The 22974-nt window shown below is 43.5% G+C and overlaps 1 protein-coding gene across 11 annotated transcripts in view; it reads left to right on the plus strand.

Moving 5' to 3' along the window:
• The window catches only part of atp11a (ATPase phospholipid transporting 11A), a 49809-nt gene extending 39363 nt beyond the window's left edge, over nt 1–10446 (plus strand). Inside the window, exons 25-32 of one of the 11 annotated variants that reach the window (XM_028954139.1) lie at nt 498–633; nt 1268–1291; nt 2519–2584; nt 2712–2815; nt 3229–3394; nt 6872–6984; nt 7804–7883; nt 8127–10446. In XM_028954139.1, the coding sequence (XP_028809972.1) occupies nt 498–633; nt 1268–1291; nt 2519–2584; nt 2712–2815; nt 3229–3394; nt 6872–6984; nt 7804–7855 (661 nt within the window). In that variant the 3' untranslated portion in view covers nt 7856–7883; nt 8127–10446. Of the gene's footprint in view, nt 1–497; nt 634–1267; nt 1292–1468; nt 2585–2711; nt 2816–3228; nt 3395–4745; nt 4836–5416; nt 5518–6871 lie in introns of those variants that run through there. The other 10 variants (XM_028954140.1, XR_003742511.1, XR_003742512.1 and 7 more) reach the window with 10 other exon arrangements.
• The last annotated feature ends 12528 nt before the right edge of the window (nt 10447–22974 follow it).

Consider the following 22974-nt stretch of genomic DNA (forward strand, 5'->3'; position numbering starts at 1 on the left):
TATGAACCAGAAGACCCAGGTTCAAACCCCACTTACTACCATTGTGTCCCTGAGCAAGACACTTAACCCTAAGTTGCTCCAGGGGGGGAGCAACTTACTGATTGTAAGTCGTTCTGGATAAGGGCGTCTGATAAATGCTGTAAATGTTTTACGTTGGTTTATAAACTTCTCGCACCATGAAAGCACTTTTTGAAATAGTTGTTTAACAGCAGTCCCTACAATGATGTAGGTGTAACAAACCTGACTGGAATTGTGTTGTATTGTTAGAATACAGACAGTGCAAACCATTTTGATGGTCCCAGCAAGTTCTACTCTATGGATTGGTGCCATTTTTCGTGGTTTGCACTTTGTGCTAGATTTAGTGTTAGATTTAGTGAGTGAGTTTAAGGGGTTTGGTTTTGGTTTGTTGTCTGTGGGAACTTTAGGTGTTCTTATTGTGTGATTTTGTAACATGTTCGCTACGTCAAATTCTCCTGTTTCATCTGCTTTGCCAACAGAGACATTGCCAAGAACTCCCTCCTTCGTTGGCCAATCTTCATTTATTGGACGTTCCTAGGCGTCTTTGATGCTGTCGTCTTCTTCTTTGGTGCTTTCTTCCTCTTTGATAACACCACCTTCACCAGCAACGGACAGGTACAATGCTTTTATGCCGACCAAGAGCGTGGTTCTGATTTAGATGTTTCTGATTACGTTTTTTTCCCTTATTACTTTCAACCTCCATCTGGTGCTAAAGTCTGCTCATGTACATTTAAATAAAAAAGACAGAGCTTATGTCTGGCCTGGGTGTGTGACTTTGATGTGACCAATGGAAAAGTGTGTGTGTGTGTGTGTGTGTGTGTGTGTGTGTGATAGAGAATTAAAGGGTGAATGAAAAGGAACTGGTTAAATTGTGCCCTTAACCATTTATTAATGTTAAATTAGGGTGACCTTGTGTGTTTCCTTGTGTGCATTAAAGACCATGAGCAGGGACTTCTCCATTCATATCTAAGACACAAGCATGTTTGGTTTGCAGCCATCTTTTTCTGTGCCTTTTGAATATATATTTTTTATTAACCTTCTTTGATTGCCTTTTATGCCTGGTTTGGTTTGGGTTTTCTGTTTATAACATCCTAATTTATTTCTTTATATGTTTTGCCTTTTACCCCACTTCCCTTTCTTATGATTTCTCTTTCTTTCTCTCTTTTCTTCTTCCTGCTCTACTGCTTCCTCTCCTCTTACCTCTGTTTTTGTTTTTGTTTTTCTATTTGGCGTCTCTTCCTTTCCTCAGCTAATGACCACCAACACACAGATGGTAAGCCTGTCCCTATCTATCTGTCACCCTGTTTTTTGAGTTTCTAGGTTTTTTAACTGGTCCTCCCCCCTCCAACATCCATCACCAACCCCTTCATTGCGTAACCACCAGCCATTCCATACTCTGGGTACCCAACAGTAACTTGCCCGTCACACGCATCGTCTGTTTTGTTTTTAGGTCCGAGCACAGCGTGGTTTAGTAGGTAGACCACATGGCCCTCATGTCCCAACCCTCACACCCGTCTCATTTTCTAGTACAGATAATATAGAACTACATGTTGTGTGAGTGTGAGTGTGTGTGTGTGTGTGTACGTATTGTGCGTCAGCAAACCTCCGTGATGAGATGACATCACCGTAACACCATAACACCATTACCTTTCATATATTATTTTTCCATTTGAACTGTGGGACGTTTTCCAACTGCAAGTGTAAATGACTGCATGCAGAAACAAATATTTCATGAAATCAGTGTCACTGCTGTTAATACCTGACAACAGCAGTTGTTAGAAGTGTTATGGATAGTGTAGAACAGTCATAATTAGGGTTAGTCATTTGCCCTTGCAGTTCTTTAACACTTTCATGAAGGTAAGTGTATCCATTCTGGACACCAGCACATTTGCTTCCTCCATTTTTGTTTCACCATGAACGGCACCACTGAGAAAACTCTGTGCATTTCCATGCTGTAGCCTTTTGTCTCCAGTTTCTAGTCTTTGTTCTTCTTGTATGTGTGTGCGCGTGTGTGTTTATTGTTGTAAAGGTACAGTATGGCCGTTTTGTGTTTTTATTCTGTCGCCTGAGTACATCATATTGTGGTGGCCATCATTGTGAATTGTTGAGCAAAACAAGGAAGTTCTGGAAATTGTCACATGCAGTATTGTGCTGTCGCAGTGATCTAACTAGGCCATTCAGATAATCAGTAATCTTATTTATAGACATCCACATATGCATAATTAATTTATTCCTGACTTTTTCTCTGCAGACCATACACATATTCAATTCTCATTTATCATTATGCCCATTTTAATGTAATCCTTAATTTAAAATGGCCCAAAGAAGGGGCATGAACAGACGTTTTTACACAGGGTAACAAGATTAAGTTATCGTGAAGTGTTTTTTCACTATTAATGGCAACTAATGAAAAGTGCAGGAGGCTCTGGAAGGTTAACAGGAAGGTTCTAGAAATGTTGTGCCCAGTGTTAATGGCCCTGTGTTCTGTTTCTGTTTGCAGATGTTTGGAAACTGGACTTTTGGAACACTTGTCTTCACTGTGCTGGTCTTTACTGTCACCCTCAAGGTAGCCCTGTTCGAGTTTGTTGTGCACCTGCAGCAGCAGCTTGTTGTGGAACTCAATTTACAATTTACTTTTATATAACCGTACAGTTCACTTGCCAATTCTTTCTCTGTCCCTCTTTTTCACTCAGCTTGCTCTTGACACACATTATTGGACTTGGATAAACCACTTTGTCATTTGGGGATCGTTGCTGTTCTACATCATTTTCTCTCTCTTGTGGGGAGGAATAATTTGGTATGTTTGTTTTGTGTCCATAGGAAACCTGGCAATCCATATTTGGTTGTTTAGTATAATACAATGCATCATTCCAGTGTCGTATCTGTGAGAAATTGAATTGTGCTATCACTACGCTAACACGGAGGCCATTCACAAGTTACACTATAAACTATGCACTAATGCTGCACAATCTTTGAACTTATATGAACTTTACTGCATTTCGTTGCCCTGTACTTGTACATGTGTAATCTAAAAAAAATTCCCTTCCAAGGGACAGTCCCCAAGGAGACACTCAGAGTTATGTATCTTGCTCAGGGTCACTATGGTAGTAAGTGGGGTTTGAACCTGGGTCTCTGATTCATAGGCGAGTGTCTTCCCCACTAGTCTACTAGTCCCCATCATATTAATGTTGTGGATTTCCTCCCTGACAGGCCCTTCCTGAACTACCAGAGGATGTACTATGTCTTCATGCAGATGCTCTCCAGTGGCCCTGCCTGGCTCAGCATAATCCTCCTCGTCGTGGTCAGTTTGCTGCCAGACGTGGTGAAGAAGGTCCTCTGCCGGGCGCTCTGGCCAACCACCACCGAACGCATACAGGTGAGTCCGCCGTGGCCGCTGCCGCAAGCTTTCAGCTGGGCTTAATGGGGGGTTTAAAAATAAGAACTGGCCCGCGGCCTGTGTGCTGTTATTGATCACATTGCTGGCCTGCCAGCTTGCTCGAGTGCCGCAGCCCACTCAGCCACTGCCGGCCGGCAGATTGGATGGAGGAGTTGGCGGGAGCACTCCAACAGGCTGCGGATCGATAGGCCATCACTGCTTCAGTGTTCTACACAGCATAATGGCTTTTTTCCCTCTCAACTTTATGATGTGGCCATTAATGAGACTTTTAGTCAGAATGAAGCATGGGAAGGCTTCACCGGGGTGTTGCCCTGACTGCTAACTTACACTTATCAATCCCTGGCACATAGCTGTACTTTTGCCGTGGATATGTACCCGGGGTTCTGGAAGTAAGTGACACTTTTGTGTGCGTGTGACAATTCTTCACACCTTTCTGAGGTGTGGCTTTATTTCCTCTGTCTAGTCAGGATAATGAGAAGTGTGGAAACCTCTGCTTGTTTTTGGAAATGGTGGCCCTGTGGAATAGACCTGTTTTTGCTCTCATGTGTTCCTCTGTCTTCCTTTATAACCCCCTCCCCCATTCTAATTTTTATTAATGATGTAAGGACACAACAGATAGTTCCTACGAGACTATGAAATTAACACGTCGACTTAAGATGAATGCCTGCTTGTGAGGAGTCCATGCTGATGTGTTTCCCCGAGAAGTCCTAAAGGCTCATTTATGCTCCGTTTACTTACTTTTACACTTGCCGGCATTTGGCAGATGCCCATATTCACAGCGACTTACATAGAGGTACATCAGTGAATATGTTCTGCTGTTGGTTCACTAGCACCCAGGCTATTATACAAAAATGTAAAAATAAGGATCTCTGTTTTTTTATGTTCAGAGTTCACAATAATAAATGGATTCTCATCAAGAGTGACATCATGTAGATGTTTAGAACATTTTTGCCATCTCATACAACCTCACTTCTGACGCGTTTTTTCTTGCCACTATTGACAATCGCCCACAAGGGTTCTAGTTGTACTGCACCTTTCTGTCCACATCCACAAGAATACAGACAAAATGACATTGAGTACGGACAGAAGGTTAATCACCTTTAACTTTGAGCATAAATGGGCCTTAAGCATACAGTAGCAATGACCAATAGTATTCAGCGGTTTAACAAGTGCACTAATTTTAAAGTTAGTTTTTTTCCTCTCCTCTTTTCTCCTCTCCCCTCCTCTCCGCTTCCGACGCCTGATAACCTCCCTGACCTTTTCCTTGTGTGTTACCATTGACCTGTGACACCATTCCTGCCCCTGGCCCTGTTTCTGCTAAACGCGGCAGTGCAAGCGCCAGTGCCTTACAACCGAACAGTCCACTGTCTTTATGCTGTCCCAGACCTCCAGCAGTATCAGTTTCTGAACTGAAGAGGAGGTGACCATTTCACGTCTCTCTGCATGCCAGTGTCTCTGTTACTGTCACCACTGGGTACAACAACCGCTTTATTTCGGGCTTTCTCCATCGCTCTAGTGTAATCATAGCACAGTCATAACAGGCTCAGTATATAATGTACAATACATTATGGAGTCAGTAGCCTATTTATTGTGGTGCCCACATTCAATTCAGATATAGATCAGTTCAGTTCAGGTTTACATTACATGAGAACACATCTAAATGAAAGTCTACAAGCTTGGGCACCTGTTCTGTTTTCTACTGAAAACCACCATCCACTCCTCTACTTCTACCTGGCAGTTCTCCATAAAGTCCCGGTGGTCTATTCACCTGTACCCTGGGGTGCCACATGTGACAGTTTTGCATGGTTTATTTGGTATATGTACGTGTGTGAAAGCTGTGAAATGACATTTTTCCAACAGGAATGTGTATTGTTTATTGTGAGGTCTGTAAAATATATAAGGTAAGTTGCAGTATTGGTATGGTTGACCTCCAAAAGTATGAAGAAGGTCCTGAATTTTAACATATAATGCATCAGTGTGTGTATCTGTGTCCATCCACAGAGGAGGAAGGCTAATATGAACTTTGAAAGAGTTGTGACTTTCAGTCATGACTCTCTGCTAGATGGGGTCCAGTCTACCTCACAAGCGTAGCTGCTACCACGGTAATGAGAGTGTAGGGGGTAAAGGCCTGGTGTGGTGTGGTGTGGTGTGAGGGTTTTGCTCAGTACTTACATTGCTGTCTAGGGGAAGCGGTTCTTAATTTGGGTGAGCTGGGTTTGTTTGGAGGGTAAAAACAATACTAACAAGCTAATGACAGAGTAAAGTGAAGTAACAGTTTTATCAGGGTGCATGTACAGTTCCTTGCAATTCATTTGGAGGATGCAGATCCTGACATCTTGTGGTTATCTGTGGAACTGCAGACAGAAGCGAGGCCGCAGTAGAGCCCATGAAACCTGATCTCAAGATTCTACTAACCCTAACCCTAACCCAGTACTGGAACACAGAATAGACACCATAGAAGATAACAAGATAATGAGAAATGTTAGAGAAATGTTTTAGGACTGGGATTAGAATTAGAATGGGTTTTAAATTTGCATCTTTTATTTTTATTTTATGTTATTTTTATGTATTTCAGTGCAAATTGAATATTAACGTACATTTACATTGAAGTAAATGTTAAAAAGTTGGAGGAAATATGATAATAGAAGCTACATTTCTATATTCAAGATAAAATAGAATAGATTAATAAATAAAATATAAATGTGAACATTTGAAATATACAAGTATGTATATTATACTGCAGCTGTGACATTCATGACCTCACATTTTAAGACAAATTTAAATTTTTGTTTAGCACAGCAGACATAAAAATAAGTTGTGTTTGTAATGTTCATTCACAACCTCTGTTCAGTATCAGCCATAAATGTTTTGTCTGCTGTAATATGCGGTAGGCTTCAGGAAGGAATTTGGTTGTAAGACAGTCATTAGATCTCATTTGTTCCTCTAACGCTGTATTACTAATTATCCCCACAGTCAGCAAGTTGTAGTATTAGATGAAAACATTGTCGTTGCTCAAAAGCTAATCTAACCGCATTTCTCGTGAACAGTTTTTAAGTTGGAATGTCCTCTACAAATGCTGTATGAAGCACTTTCATAGCTTTTGCATGCTTCCGGACTTCATTTCTCTATTAGCCTTTTGCATGTTTTTTTAAAGACCAGATATGTGTATGTCTTTGTGTGTGTGTGTGTCTGTTGTACCTTTAGTGTATAATAATGTATAATGATGTGATGTGCTTGTCGGGTGTTGGGTGATGAGGTGTATTTGTAAGTGTTGCTTGAAGACTCTGCTCTCGTAAATTAACATCCAGTGAACAGTTTCATTATGTAAAGATGTAAATTACTTTAGAAATTTACCAGTGCAGCGGTCTTCCAGGAACAGCGTTCATGGTGAACTGAATGCGTGTGCATGTGTGAGATTTCACACTCTTTGTTTTTCTTGCCCCTTCATCTTTTCAGGACTCTGATAATCTGTACCAGAGCCACCTGTCAGAGTTCACGTCCCTGTCCACCCTCCACGCTCCCCACCGTCAGCAGAAGAGGCCGGACCGGCAGAACCCCGCCCCCCGCAGGTCTGAGTCCCCACCTCCCAAAAAGAAACTGCTGTATTCTCACTGGGGGGCCGGGGGGCCCGACTACTGCACCTTCAGCAACTTTGTCCGATTTAGCGAGAACCCTCGCCACTCCGGCGCCACCTATGCCTACAACGCGCCCGGCCCTGAAACCTCGGTCTAACCTGCCCCAACCACACTCCCATCCCACCCCCGGACTCCAGACCCGTCAGCGCTAGGTGCTTCTCTGCTGCCTGGGCAACACGGAGAAGAAACGTTGCACACAAAACCGCACACACCTGTAGACAGGAAGTGAAACAACTGTTCTGAGTCAAGATGAACAGCGTCGGTCACCGTGTGTGACTGTATGGCGGTCACACCTGTTATCCTGTGTGGAGTGGAAGACCCTTCATATACACCCATGCACACACATGCACACACACATGCGCACACACACACACACCTAAGGGCCTTCTAAAGGTGTGAGAGTTGGAGAATGAGTGTGTGTTTGTATTGTGACGTCATATGAAGGGGTGTGTGTATGTTATCTCCCATTTCCTTTTCCTCCTTCTCCTGTCACTTGCATTCATGTTTACTTGAAAATCATTGGCACTGTGGAGATATTTTGTCACTGGCTGACTGCCTGAAATCTATTATTATTATTATTATTATTATTATTATTTCTTTTTTGTAATATGATTGTCATGCATCTGTTAGACAAAACCCTGTTAGTAATTAATGCATGTGCCTGAACTGACTGACATTTTCCCTTCTTTTTTTCTCCCCCCGTTTTTTTGTGTGTGTGCTGTTCTTTTTGCCTCTCTGTCCTGCTGTCTGCAGAACGAACTGGTGTTGCATTTGTGCAAATCTTTTGTTGAGGAACACGCCATAAGACGCTATAAGTCTTATGCTTTTTCATTGTAAGTTTATAGGCCAGGCGAGTGGTAGTGCTCTGATCGACTGTAGAAACAGTGTGCACTGTGGAATTTTTTTCGTAATTGTGTGTGTGTGTGTGTGTGTGTACGAGCTCAGCTGTAACTCGAGCATTGAGGCAACACTGATCACAGGCCTTTGGGAGCTGCTTCCCTTTAACAGTTATCATCTGATTCTCCATTAGTAAAAATCTACGTCACTTAAAACTGTGTAACTCTGGAATATTCCAGAGGCCTCTGTTGTCTGTTACAGCACTTGAATGGTGAAACCCTGCCTGTCGTAAGTCTCAAAATGGGCCAAAATCTTCCAGTTTGCACTACAGGGGTCCCTGCACTAGAAAAAAAAATTACTTTGTTAATAAAGAAGTGCAACAAAATGACAGAATGAATGTTTCTAAGAGAGCAGTCGCCCCCTTGTGCATTCGGTGGGTAGTATGTAAGACTTAAGATGGGCAGGACCCCCGCCCCCGTCCTCTTTGTTAGTGTGCGTGTCCTTTAGAGTATTGTATTCCTGCGTGTTCTCCTTCCCTTTAGCGCAAACCAGACCGCGCTTGGCCACGTAGCTCTCTGCAGTGATGTTAAAAGCTCTCGTTCTGCCTTAATGCCACGTTGTTCCCCTTTATTCATCTAAACTGAACCAAAGGTGTAAAAAAAAATAATAAATCCAAATTTTAACCAACTAATTGTTGAAGGTGAAGGACATCCTCGTTTTTGCCTTATATTGAGACACTGGGAATTTTCCTGGGGGAACAAGTGACCAACGGCATTATTAGACCGAAAGCCGATTTGCCTTAAAAGTCACTCCAGCATCTTAGTCTGTGGATCATTATATTGCACGACCCTCAATGTGTCCATGCCCAGCAGGGCTCCATGTGCATCTACAGACTGAACGTGGGCCTTAGAACCCAAATTCAAAGTTTGTGTGTCATTTACAGTTTTGCATGCAAAAAAAAAAAAATGTAATTTAAATTGTGAATTGAGGCTGGAGCCCTGCTGGGTGGTAGCGCCGATGTCACACTATGCACCCATCACTCTCGACCTGAACTGTGCGCTGTGCCCATGCCCCCCCCAAACCCGCAGACTACTGACGCTTGAATTGTTCACTCACCTCCTAAATCATTTTCATCAGTTGCTGCTAATTGTCATGTTTCTCATTGTCACATTTTGTCTCGTTCTCTTGTGTAGTGATGCCCCCATTTGGATCTTTCCTGTCCCGTTTCTCTACCTCTGCACTTTCCACTCATTTACTCACTCGTGCCCCCCTGTGGCCAGACATACGACCTGCACATAAGACCCCTGCTTATTATGGCAGAGAGATAGGTAAAGAGCGAAAGCTGGGGTCTGGGGAGGCTGTGAAGACCAATGTGTTGATTATTATTATTATTATTATTTTCTGTTGAAATAGAGATTCTTAGCTGCTTGAAAGTAGGTGCCTTGTGTTTCTCTCAGTACAGCTTTCACCCAAAAGCTGTTTGATCATAAAGAGTTGGGAGACTCCAGCGCTCCCAAATCTTTCTGTTTTATCAGGAATGTCTATGAATGGCTGAATGGATCAATCACTGTCATGTATTTGTGTTACTGGGATTGGGCCTAGAGAATGAACATCTCAATCAAAACCATTACACTGGAGTTAAATATATATTCCTGTTTTGAATATAATGTCTGTGATGAGGTTTACACTTTCTGAAAGAGCTGGTCTTGGTAGACAAGGAGAAACTTGTGCTTTGGTCCAAAGTTGTGCAACTGTCCTTGTGTGAATGTCATGGTGTGAGGGCATTGTTGATGGACAGTTAATGTTTACTGGTTGCTTCTCATGACCTCGGTAACAGAAGCACTGTGGCTCATCTTGTTTAACCACTGTATCAAATAAATAATTTTCTTTACAGACCCCAACATTACTACTGTTAAAAAAAAACACACACACACACACACACACACAAATGAAACAATTTTCTCGTCTACTGTAGTGTTTTCCACTTCTTGTGGGGTGACGTTGTGAAAATGACATTTGATATTCGTCAAATTTACAGTCTGGAAGTTTGCATTTTAAGTCATCTAAGGAATGTCTCATTCATACTTTTTTTTTTTTTTTGCCTGTGTCATATATCCAAGAGGATGAGAGAAAGACGTGTTGCGTGTTTCTCCTCTCACTTATGTCAGAATTTTGAATGTACCGCTGAACTGTTCCCCTGTCCCATTCATACGGTCAGATGTGCAATTCCAGGGCAGTTTGAGGCATTCGAACAAAATGTCTCCCTCACACGGCTTGTATAGTGAGTGTGGGGGGGCAACAAACACGTCTCCATCAAAACCACTGTCCTGCTTCTGAGACCCTTTTTAAAGAAGTGCACAACCGTCACCACTTCACACACCCGTTCTTGACTACTGAACATGACTGTATGAGAGTCGATATTTTGTATATCTTCAGAGAATCATCATTTTGCTACTTTTGTATTGAGGAATTTGAAAAAAAAAAAGGAAAAAAAAAAGAGTACAAATAAAACTTGTATTTATTTTAGAGTATTAATTTCTGTTTTATAACAACCAAAATTAGAGTTACACTGGGGGAAATGATCTACGTCTGTGTGTATAACTTTGGCAGAATATAAGAGGATAAAACATAGCTTTAAAGGTCTTTTTATTTGTATTTAAGTTTATTTGTATTTGTTATATTAGAAATGCACACAAATGCACTGTTTTGCAAAAAGGGGACACATGCACCTAACCCTTCTCACCCTGAAAACGAGGAGACTTGGGAAGACACTCACTGTTGCTGAAAAGTGTGACCAAAATACTCTGTTACGTAGTCGTCTGTCGTCCGTATCTGTGGGTTCATGGACTAATAGCAGGGCTATTTCATGCCAGCCTTCATGTTTTAACAGAATGTGTATTGCTTTTTCCTCTTTGTCTGCACAACAACAACAAAATGACATTGCTCTTAAATATATTTAAATATATCTATACTACTGTACACTATCAGCAGTATATATGTAGTTATACAAATGTACAGTTTGGGGGTCTTTTTTGTATACAGTTTTTAACAGATTGATATCCATAGACACACGTGCATTTTGCCAGCTTTTGTGTAGCTATTAATGGCAAAAGACTGTAAATTTGCTTGTAATAAATGAAAATAAGTGATGAATCATTTGTCTGTATGGCATTTCTCTCTTGGTTTGGACATTGCAACACTTCAGAGGCACTGGAATCTTAAAGTAAAAGTGAAGTGATTGTCACATGTGATACACAGCAGCACAGCACACAGTGCACACAGTGAAATTTGTCCTCTGCATTTAACCCATCACCCTGAGTGAGCAGTGGGCAGCCATGACCGGCGCCCGGGGAGCAGTGTGTGGGGACGGTGCTTTGCTCAGTGGCACCTCAGTGGCACCTTGGCGGATCGGGATTCGAACCGGCCACCTTCTGATTACGGGGCCGCTTCCTTAACCGCTAGGCCACCACTGCCCCTATCGACTTGGTGCTCAGAATATATAACGGTGATGTATATCCAGCATGCAAAAAATTGTATTCAGTCGATGTTACGCTTTACAAGGCGACAGTTACATGTGTCACTTTTTAAAAAAACTGTTTTCGACCTGTATTGGTGGTATGCAGATTAATCCGGGATTTGTCATCACAATATAGAACAAAACTGAAGACACGGAACTATGAAATAACACGTGAGGATATGTCATAAACAAAAAAATTATAGCAAACAAGGCAAAACATTGATTGGCATCTCTCCAAAGCGGGGAGCTATTGTGGTGATGGCAGCATTTCACACCTTTGGCTTCTCTCCACCATCTTTAGTTGGACAACGGGGACGGTTTCCAACAGTCCTGAAGGTTCATGCTGAACACTTTCTCATCATTCACTCATGTTAATGAGCATCTTATTAAGCGGCTTTAGATGACGACAATAGTGAACAAAGGTGCCATGAAGGTAAAAAGAAGAAAAAAACAGATTCATCCAACGTACTTCACCCTCTACTGATACAACAATTATTAAATATGTTTCTTGCATTGAATTCTACAAAACTGCTAGTGTCTACATATGATTTAAATTGGAATAGATTTCTGTATATATTTATAGCACCATATTGAGTAGTCCGTCGTCACGTTTTTAATTTCGATTTTTCAACTGAACTTCTCAAAATGGCCAGAAGGTGGCGCTGAAATCCGACAGTGAATTAGTGCGTCGTGCGGCGTTGCCTTCGTTTAACACGCACTTTACACAACCTGCTGTAAGACGTGTGTGATGTTACATGGAAGGAAAAAAATGCAGATTGAGAAGAGAGTGGTTACAGAGGCACTGTCCTCCTTTTAAAAAAAGAAATGTAAGCCAAGAGTGGGTTTTACTTTACACTTACAGACAAACACGGCCAAAAATCCCACAAGACTGCAATTTGGCACAGCCAAATGGGACTGGAAGCTGGAAGCTGCGTGTGAGGTGGCTGCCAAGTTGGTTCTTGTGCATTATACTTCCTTTTCTCCCGGACTCCCTGCCATTCTCGAACCCTGAACGTTAGCAAGTACAAAGGGCCGTGTCCACGGCAGAGGCACCTGAGCAAGAACACGTCCCCTCAGGCAGACAAACACTCGTCTGAGCCTCGGACCTAAGTACCTTAGATACGCGTGGCCGTGTTTCGGAAAAAAAGGGGGCGACCCAACCCCACGAACCTGCCGTGGAGAGTTAATCTCCTCTGAGATCATTTTTTAATGTTGACCAAGGCGATAAACAGAGCGCCACCGTCGTGCCACCGTCGGGCCACCGTCGGGCCACCGTCGTGCCTGACCTCAGGGTGGTGGCTGCTGATTCACAATGCGCATACACAGATGTCACATGAGGCAGTAAATGACAGAACCAACGCAAACAGGCCCTGTGAGGTCCTTAGAAGAATAAAATATGTGGCATGAAGCAGATCTATACATATATATTGCTATAACACACAGAAAAGCATGACGTGTGTGTTTAAGAAGTGTTGTTAAACTGATCCATGCTACACCTGTATGCCTATCTTGAGCTACACACGTCCCTGTCCTATTCAGACATCGGGAGAGTGACGGCCAACCATTTTAACTTTCTATTTTAATCTCCCGCCCGAATCAGACATGTGATTGAAGCATCTGATCAAAAAATCTTAATGAGAGGGGGGGGGGGGGGGGTAGAAAAGAGCCTGAAGTAGAAATCTACACGTGGGTGGGATGAAGCTCTTCCCAGCACATAAACACTGACGTGCTCACTTTATTCTGTATGTGTCAGTGTACGATGGACACAAAATGGGGACAGCAGTGAAAATGGGGACAGCAGTGACATTTTTGGTTTTAAGTTATTAAAAATAGGCTATTATGTATATAGCATATTATATAAATCAGTGTATAACCACCCACCTAATGTGGAGTAGGTCCCACCAAACAACCCAGACAGGTCTGCAGTTACACAGGCCCATAAACAACAAAATGTGATGCCATGTGCATCCTGACACTTTCTACTAGAACCTAGAACCAGGATGAGCATTCCAGCTACAGTAGCTCTTGTATTGGATCAGACGACGTGGGCCGTCCTGTAAGTCTTCTGGTCACAGATTTTTGGTAGGACCTTGTCCTTCAGAGGTGGCTTCTTCCTCCAAGCTACTCCAAGCTACCCTTTTATTGCAAAGTGAATACTATTATTATCTTGTTACAGTGCCAGCAGATGCGATATAAGACATCAAAGTTACAGGTTGAAACCCCACTTAATACCATCGTGTCCACGAGCAAGACACTTAACCCTGAGTGTCTCCAGAGGGACTCTCCCTGTAAGTCGCTCTGGATCAGGGGGTTTGAGTCCATCAAGCTCAGGTTTATAGGCATGTCATCAGACCGTTAGGAGGAATTTGACCTGGTGTAACTGAAAAACAGAGACGTGGAGTAGAAGTGCATGTCAACCTGTCAGAAGCAGGTTCAGTGAAGTTCAGGAAATATAGAAACTGTATATTGAGCCAATGGCTTATGAATGTAGGCAAATACTAAAAAGCAAGCACCACAATCAGAGGAAGGAAAAAAAGTGTTTCTTAAAACAAGTTTGTATTAATCTGTCTTAATGTGAATTAAGTAGCAGTCGATGATAACGACGTGGAATTTTCCCACGAGGGGAAGAGCACCTCCAACGTGTTATTTCCTCTCGCCTGGAACCGTGTGGAGGAGCAGGCCTGCATGATGGGAATCGCGCACCGTCGGGCCGGTTTATTCGCGTTTTATTTTCTGGAGGCAGCGTGTTCGAATCTTCACGCCGAAGGGCGCCATTGAGTGGGTTTAATGGGGTGTGTGCGCGCGCGCTCGGCTGTGAAATTCGCCCATTAGGTCAGAAATAGCTGTTATTTGCTGAGATTGTTTATGAATCATTACACTTTTTTTTATTTCTTTGTCTGCTGGAGTGGCCCTTTATTACTGACGTACAACGGGTCTAAATGGATCAGAAAACACAGACTTTTATTTCGCGTTCTCGGGAACTTCTCTATTGAAGTTCTCGTCTGCTGACGCTTTTCCAAAATCTGGTTTTGGAACTTTGAACGTTCCCCCAATTTAAATATGACTTGATATTAAAATAAACTGTTAATGAGCAACTGAGAAAGGTGGCCAGACCCAGAACTCTCAGATCTAGAGAAATTAATGCATACAAATGAACACAAAATGAAAAGAAAATCAGATTTTTATTTTAATTTCTACTAAGTAAATAGTTTTGTCCGAGGGGTGTGTGAGAGCTCCAAGATATCCATGAAATGACTTACCTTTCATCCCTTTTCATCTCTTTTATGAGAATAAAGAAATTCTGACCTAACACCAGTAATAAATAGACTTGTTTGGACTTTTTTTAGAGGGACAGGAATCCTGTTTTTTTGGGGTCACGCTGCTGGTTCGTCTAACAGGACCTCATCAAAAGCTGCCTCTCTTAATAAATGTATAAATGCAGAGTTGTATTAACGCTAACCCTTTTAAAGGGATAAATATTCGCCCCTGGGATGATGCTGACAAGACGCGGCCTAATGGATGGAATTACAAGTTCTCACTGCCGGAGAAGAAAGAAGAAGAAAGAGAAGGGAACAAACGCACAATCACGTGCCTCGCAATATCTTTAACCAGAGGGGAAGCCATCAGTTTAAGTCACTTTATTAGAGTCATAACTGCCTTAATCCAATTAGACGTTCCACTTCCACGGTCTTGAATGGCTTCCATGTGCCAGGGGGCCACAGTGCTTCTATTTACTGCCGTTCCGATGAAAGGGTGAGGCAAAAAAGGACATTTTATGGTGAATTATTGTCAGGAGATTAAACTGTTTTATACATATCATTAAAAGATGCAACTGAAAAGCCCACAGATTTGAGAAGCAATTTATTTGTGCAATTAGAAACACAAGAGTAGGAAAATGCAGTAATGTGTGCTGTACCCAGACCTTGGTTGTGAGTTCCAATCCCTGCTCTCACCATGTGTGTGTGAAGAGTTTGCATGCTCTCCCCCTGTCTGTGTGGGTATCCGTCTGGTTCTCCGGTTTCCTCCCACCATCACTTGGTGGGCTGGCAATGATGAATTATCTGAGGGTATGAGTGAACCCTGTACACCCTCTCTGGGTGTGAAGTGAAAGTGTGAAAGTGAAAGTGAAGTGATTGTCACACCACTAGGCCACCACTGTCCACAGGGTGAGACTCCACCCTGTGCCAAGTGTCCCAGAATGGTCTTCGATAGCCGAGGAGCCGAGCATTTATGGAAAGTAAGTGAGAACATGTGTGATGATGGGGTTTTGACAAACCTCAGCTCCCAGTAGGCCATTAAACTCAATCATGGCCTGGATCTCCACCCTCCATTTCTCTCTCTGTGTCCAGAAGGTGAAGATTGATTGACTGACCTCCTTATCAGCAGAAACAGGCGTCGTCAGTGTCTCCCTTCTTCTCCCCCCATTTCACATTAAAACTGACCCAGCTGAGGGATGCAAAACACGTCCATGTCACTGCTGACAAATTTGCCAGATTTAGATTGATTTATTTGTTGTCATTGTAGGGCATACAAGTAAAATGTTGTGAAATGTTAAAGCCAAGACCAGAAAAAGAAACCATACAGTAGCATTAGTGCAGTGGTGGTGGTGGTGGGTTTAGGTTAATGAGATGTTGCATTTGATGGATGTGCTTTTAGTTCAGAGTTCAGTGTGATGATATATATATATATATATATATATATATATATATATATATATCAAAGTCAAAGTCAACTTTATTGTCAGCTCACCATATACAAGTAGCCAGAGAGATGAGATTGAGAAGCTTTGGGGATTCACAGTGTGCAAATGGAGTAGCACACAACATAAATCATGACAAAGGACATTGTGCACCGACCCATAATATAGTGCAGGTTGAGGCAGTGGTGGCCTAGCGGTTAAGAAATCCGCCAAGGTGCGACTGAGCAAAGCACCGTCCCAACACACTGCTCCCCGGGCGCCTGTCGTGGCTGCCCACCACTCACTAAGGGTGATGGTTAAAAGCAGAGGACACGTTTCGCTGTGTCACCGTGTGCTGTGCTGAGTTTCACAATGACAATCACTTCACTTTCAGACAAGTAGCAACAATATGACAATATATGTAGTTATATATCATTTATATTTTTCATTAACTATATATATTATTATAATTATATATATATATATATATATATATATATATATATATATATATATATTATTATTATATATATTATATTATTATAATAATATATATGGGACAAAAATGGGTATGCGCAACTATTTACATATATTTACAAAAAAAAAAAAATCTGAAATTGACAACCAGAAAGGTGTTTCTGCTTTTATTAAAGGTGTTTTGGGGGTTGAATAGTGTGCAGTTTATCCGAAATCGAGTAAATTCGCCATCGTCAGAGCTAGTGACCGCTTTCCCTGTCGTTATTGCCACATGAAGGTGTGAAACCACAAAAATACATTTAAACGCAGCGCTTTTAACCTTCCTTGCCTTCATTAGCCTCGACTCTGTGATATACGCGGTTTGATGTTAATACGGCTCTAATTTGCCGGGTTATCGCGAATATCACTCTTCTCGAGGGCAAACAATACCGGGTCTCATATTTACCACGGATATCGATCACGTGTAATTGCCCCCATCACTCTTCAAAGGCCCCGGTCCTCGGCCACCTATAACGGGGGAGGAAGCCGCAGTTGCTCCCCACGGCCACAGGGGGGAGCAACTCTCCCGAGCGCGACAGACGTGTCTGGGACAGCCCTTCATCACGCTCCTAAAGCGAATCTTATTATCCCCGTTAATGAGCAATCATTAATTTCCTATGGTGCGGGGTCACGTGGGGCAGTGCTGAGTTGTGGAAACCGACACGACCACCCCACGAGCTCCAAAACCCCCCAAAAACAATCATTTCCAGCAACCTGATTCAACTGGTGGGACACAGATTATATTACAAACTCTGCTAGAACTAGACCAGCATTAGTTTTATGCAAGATTATTTGTTTATACATCATCCTATCTATCAAAGTAATTATTCCCCATTATTTATAATACATGTCACTAAATAAATGTAGTTAGAAAAATTGCATTATTTAATATCAATAATGAAATGAAGTAATAATAACATAAAAAGCAGACATGTAGGGGACACCACGTACAGATATTTTAATGAACTTGTATGCACAAAAAGTGTAAACCGTTGCACATGCGCAGAAGCTCGTTGTAGGTATAGTTCCATGTACATTTATTCTTTGTATTCATCCTGTCTGCAGCTTGTTTCATTAAACTGTTTTTAATTGTTAAAATGTTAACCAATGCTAAGCTAAACTGTGTTTTAGCCTAACAAATAATCAATAAATAAATGATCGTGGAAATAATTGCAATTGTATTCCAAAGCGTGTAATGTGGCTGTGGAGAAGAGTGTTGTTCTGGTTTTGGGGTGTCGGGTGGTGTAAAGGGGGGTGTACCTGGTCCACCCTGTAAACGTCTCCGACGTGGCTACATTTGAGCAGTTAATTACGCGCGTTACTCTGCGCTAATTGTGTGGCCTGATAAACGAAATTAGATTCATTAACGAACGCAGCCCTCCCTCGTCTCTCTCTGATCAGCGCCTTGCTGGAGTTTCTTTCTCTTCAGATGCGACCACGACCGCCATCACGATGCAAAATTAATATAAAATATCGTTTCATTCCGTGGAGCGACAGTGAAATGAAAGCGGAGCAGAAATCATTTCGAATGCAAATCTCGCGAATTCCAAAAAAAAAAAAAAGAAAAAGAAAGAAAGAAAGAAAAGCGCGTGGCGGCGGCGGTAATTAACAAAAGGTAATAACAAACACGGGAACAATGCGTTAATCAGCGCCGGCGAGCACGTGACCGGCCGCCGCTCCGCGCGCAGCGTGGAAACGGGCCGCGGGGCCTAATTAGCCCGCGACAGGCCGCGTCTGTGGGAACCGGGGCGGCTCTCACGCGGGCCTCAGCGGGTCGAGATCATTACACGGCCAATTAGGCCGGGTCAGCGGGCCCGGGGTGTGGGAGGGCAGCCCCCCTCCCCGCCCTGGCGTCCCTAGATCCTGCTGTGGACTAATCAACCTGCTGCTGCTGCCACGGTGCTGGAACTTCCTAGAAATAAATGTTCATATATATATATATATATATATATATATATATATATATATATATATATATATATATATATATATATAATTTTATTTATTTTTTTTTTTTTAGCCTGTGTCACATAGAGGACAAGACATAGAGAAATTGTCAGTGTAGGAGAAGGGGGTCCAGCTGCACGTCCCAAATGGGTCTCCACGCTCGGCGGCGGCGAGACAAAGAGCCAGGTGATTGTGAGCGCGTGTTTACCCCGCTGAAAGGAGGAGAGGAGCTCGCCCGGCCTCCCCTGGACCCGCACCTGGCCTGGTGGTCTTGGCACTCTTCCTGTGGCAACCTCGAGCAGATGTCTGCACCCCCAGCAGCCCCCTACCTCTCCCCACTTCATTTGTGGACTTCCTCTCTGTGGATGCTCTTCAGGGCGCGCACACACACACACAAGAAGCACAAAAACTGCCAGGGAGGGCTATTCTTCCGCTCCTCCAGAGCCCTCCTCAGCAGATACCCAGAATTCCTCTCTTTTCTTCGTCCTCCCAGCTGAAAGACCCATCCAGGAGAGAAGCTTGGCTGGGTAATTGCTTGCGATTAGCAATTTTAATTACCAGGTGCTAAGTGAGAGTGACCCCCCCAACCCACACACACACACATGCACCCTTCCCTAAAGCTCATACCCACCAGAGCGAGAGGGTGGGCCGGCCTCCTCTGTCCGACACACTATTGAGCTTCCTGACGAATGTCATTTTTTAAAACCTGAAACAGCATGACAAAGCTTTTCAAGGTAAACGTTCTTCTCTCAACAAAAAAAAAAAAGGAAAAGAATTAGACAAAGAGACAAAGAAATTTATTTTTTAGGGCAAATTTGCAAGGCCATGGTGTCATGGCACACGGTGCCTGTACGTTCTGCACGTCTGAATGGCGCACATTAGACTTTCCTTCGACTCTTCAGATGCAGGAGCGACCGGCGAAAGCTGACCTTCTCCAGCGTGCTCCGCACTCGGCAGGAAGAATTGGACAATGCCGACCTCGCCCGAGACGCCGCACCGGCGTCTGTTAACCTTGCGCGTCGCGGCTGTTTCCATTGCCTCGAGTGGCAAGTGAGGTCACACGTCCCCATTCATGTATTTGCATGGGCTCAGATCCTGCAGCGATCGAAGGTGAAGGGGGAGCCGGAAAAAACCAACCAAGACTTCTGAGTTTCCTTCTCAAGGTTGCTCCGTCTGTACTTGGGGGCTCTTTACTTGTGAGGTATGTGGGTATGTGAGTGTGCTTTCGATCCTTGGCCAGCCTTGGGCGGCGAGTTTGTTTGCCTGTCATTGATTTCTGTGGTTGGAGAAGACTTGTTCCATAAACCCTACGTTAGAATCCAAAAAAAAAAAAAAAAAACAGACATTCATTCTCATTACACAATGCTGTACTGGCGCAGAGGACTTTTACAAACTGTAAGACAAGCCGAAATGTCAGACTTTTAAAAAGCATATTTATACAATTGCATAATGGTGCAGTGGTGGCCTAGTGGTTAAGGAAGCGGCCCGATAATCAGAAGTTTGCCGGTTGGAATTCTGAGCCGCCAAGGTGCCCACACACTGCTCCCCGGGCGCCTGTCATGGCTGCCCACTGCTCACCAAGGGTGATGAATAAATACAGAGGACACATTTTGATGTGTGCACATGTGTATCACAATGACAATCACTTTCACTACTTTCTTAATAATTCAGTTAATGACACATTGCCTTTGTAGCTGTAGTAGAACATAAATGAGCTCAGATAAGAAATTGCATTAGTTTATTAATACATAAATTAATAAAAAAAATCTGGACAGGTGGCAGGTTGTTTTTTTGTTGCATTCTGTTCAAGTTACATTCTGTTCAAGTCAACATTAACCAGGCTGAGGTCACATCACATGCAAGACAGTCAGTCAGTCAGATTAAATTTAAAATGAAAGGAGCCCAAAGGGTGATTTACATCGGACACGCACCCAGTATCCCACACTGCCTCATTCTGGACGTTTTAACCCCCCTCCTCTCAATAAAACACCAGTGCAAAGTAGCGCAGTGTTCATCTACACAATCCATATCAACCTCGCACACAAAGTCAGCTTTCCCTCAATTCAAAGTCAGAGTCAACTTTATTGTCATCTTACCATATACAAGTACACAGTGAGACAAGATTCACACACAGTGTGCAAAAAACACAAAGCATGGCAAAGGATGTTGTGCACTGAACTATAATATATTTCAGGTCGAGACAACCAGAGAGACCAGATGGACAAGTGGCAGCAATTTGATCATGTATAGGTGTTTGGAAATGTATAGTGTATACAGTATATAATATAATATGATATGATATTAATAACTGCAGTAATAGTAATATGACAGGATATGGTGGTATGGTGATGATGATACAGCAGCACAGTGTGAGGTGGTGAGAGGTGTGCAGTGTACAATGCTGTGATTAAAAGTGCAGAGAGCAGTACTGATGTTCACTTGGTTATGTGCAGTTCGCAGTGTGTGTGATTATCACAAGTGTGAAGTGATTGTCTCATGTGATACACAGCAGCACAGCACACGATGCACACAGTGAAATTTGTCCTCTGCATTTAACCCATCACCCTGAGTGAGCAGTGACCAGCCATGACAGGTGCTCGGGCAGCAGTGTGTGGGGATGGTGCTTTGCTCAGTGGCACCTTGGCAGATCGGGATTCGAACCGGCAACCTTCTGATTATGGGGCCGCTTCCTTAAACACTAGGCCGCCACTGCCCCCAAAGTAAAGTGTGTGTGTGTTAGTTCTGTAGACTATTTAAGGTGTTTGAGGTGATGTGGAAGATCCTGGGGGCAGCATGAGGGTAAAAGCTGTCCCTCAACCTGGCAACCTGACTCTGATGATGCAGTTCCTACACAGCATCCATCTCTACATTTACATTTACAGCATTTACCGGATGCCCTTAGCCAGAGCGACTTACAATCAGTTACAGGGACAGTCCCCCCTGGAGCAACTTAGGGTTAAGTGTCTTGCTCAGGGACATAATGGTAGTGAGTGGGATTTGAACCTGGGGCTTCTGGTTCATGAGTGAGTATGTTACCCACTAGGCTACTACCACCCAGAAATACCACCTCTAGAACCTTCTGCCTTCATATGTATTTATTTATAATTTGTCATCATCTGGAGTATTGAAGTAAATGAAACAATTATGGTGTATATATAGTGTAGGGAAATCACTCTGTCGATGTACAACAGCCCAGCAGAGCGTCTGGCTTGAGGCAGTTGGCCCAGACAGTGTGGGTGTGGCCAGGCGGGTGATGTCCCTTTGTAGAGGAAGGAGCGTGTCCCCAGAAGTGCCCTGCGCTTCGGATGAAGCATACCGCAAGCCTCGGCCGGGTTACCTGATCCGAGATGAAAGCCGCGTTCGTATTCCCCCGTGAAGAAACACTTACTCACCTGTGATGGATGGGGGGAGGGATTAGGAGAACAATGGACGCCGAATTGAGGAGTTTCTTCACTTTTCTTTTGGAAACTCCGGCCTCAACTGAACACAGAACCCGCAGCCATTATACTGCAATTTCAGCTGAGCCGCTGTCAACCACAACACGAGGTTAAGTGTGGGAAGTGGCGTTCACCAGCAGAATGAACCATTTACAATAAAACTGATCAGTATGATCGACAACATCCGAAATACGAGCGTTACTGAATTATGTGAAGCCACCTGTGGGAGATTTTGAACGGATCATTTTATCCGTTTCATCTCCTCCGTCATCAGAACGGGAGCTGAGCCTGCGCTGCAAAGTGGGTTCCTTTTCATTCTCCGCCTGTATTATAATCACCTGGGGACAGAAGGCACTGCGATGCCACTGTCATTAACGTCACCTTATTAGTACAATAAAGGAAGGAGTGGTTTTGAGGCTCTATCTGCGCCGTCGGAAGCGGGCCGAACACGAGACCGTTGAAGTCCGGCCTTGTAAACGGCGTCGCTCGCCCGCTCCCCGGGAGCCCGAACCTGATAGCCCCGCTCCGGCCTGAGCGCGCCGTGGCATTGGCTTACGCCTAATTGCCATCGCTTGGCTGGCTCCCAGGAGAACAGGAACACTGGGATGGCGGAACAGGTTAGACCGCTGACACGCCACACCGGCCACCTGACTTCAGGGAAAAAAAACCTGAAAATGAATAAATGAACACGCGCGGTCTCCTTTTCCCTCCACGGTTCGGCGGCGGATCGTAGATGGGATCGTCGCCCGTGCCATACCGCGTTTACGAGATTGTACAGATCTCCTCGTGCTCCGGTAACCCCAATTAATGAATTAGAACGCCTAATCTGGAGGCCTGCGCGCTAATTAGCCGAGAGCACCTCCACTCCACAGAAATGTTTACAGATTATCTTGCCGTTCCGGCGGTCCATTAAAACCGGAGCAACGCCGGCTTCTACGGAGTCAACACCGCTAATCGCAACATTACAGATGAAACGCATATTGTTGCGGGCA

This window comes from Denticeps clupeoides, chromosome 15 (assembly GCF_900700375.1).
Source record: "Denticeps clupeoides chromosome 15, fDenClu1.1, whole genome shotgun sequence".
NCBI lineage: Eukaryota > Metazoa > Chordata > Actinopteri > Clupeiformes > Denticipitidae > Denticeps > Denticeps clupeoides.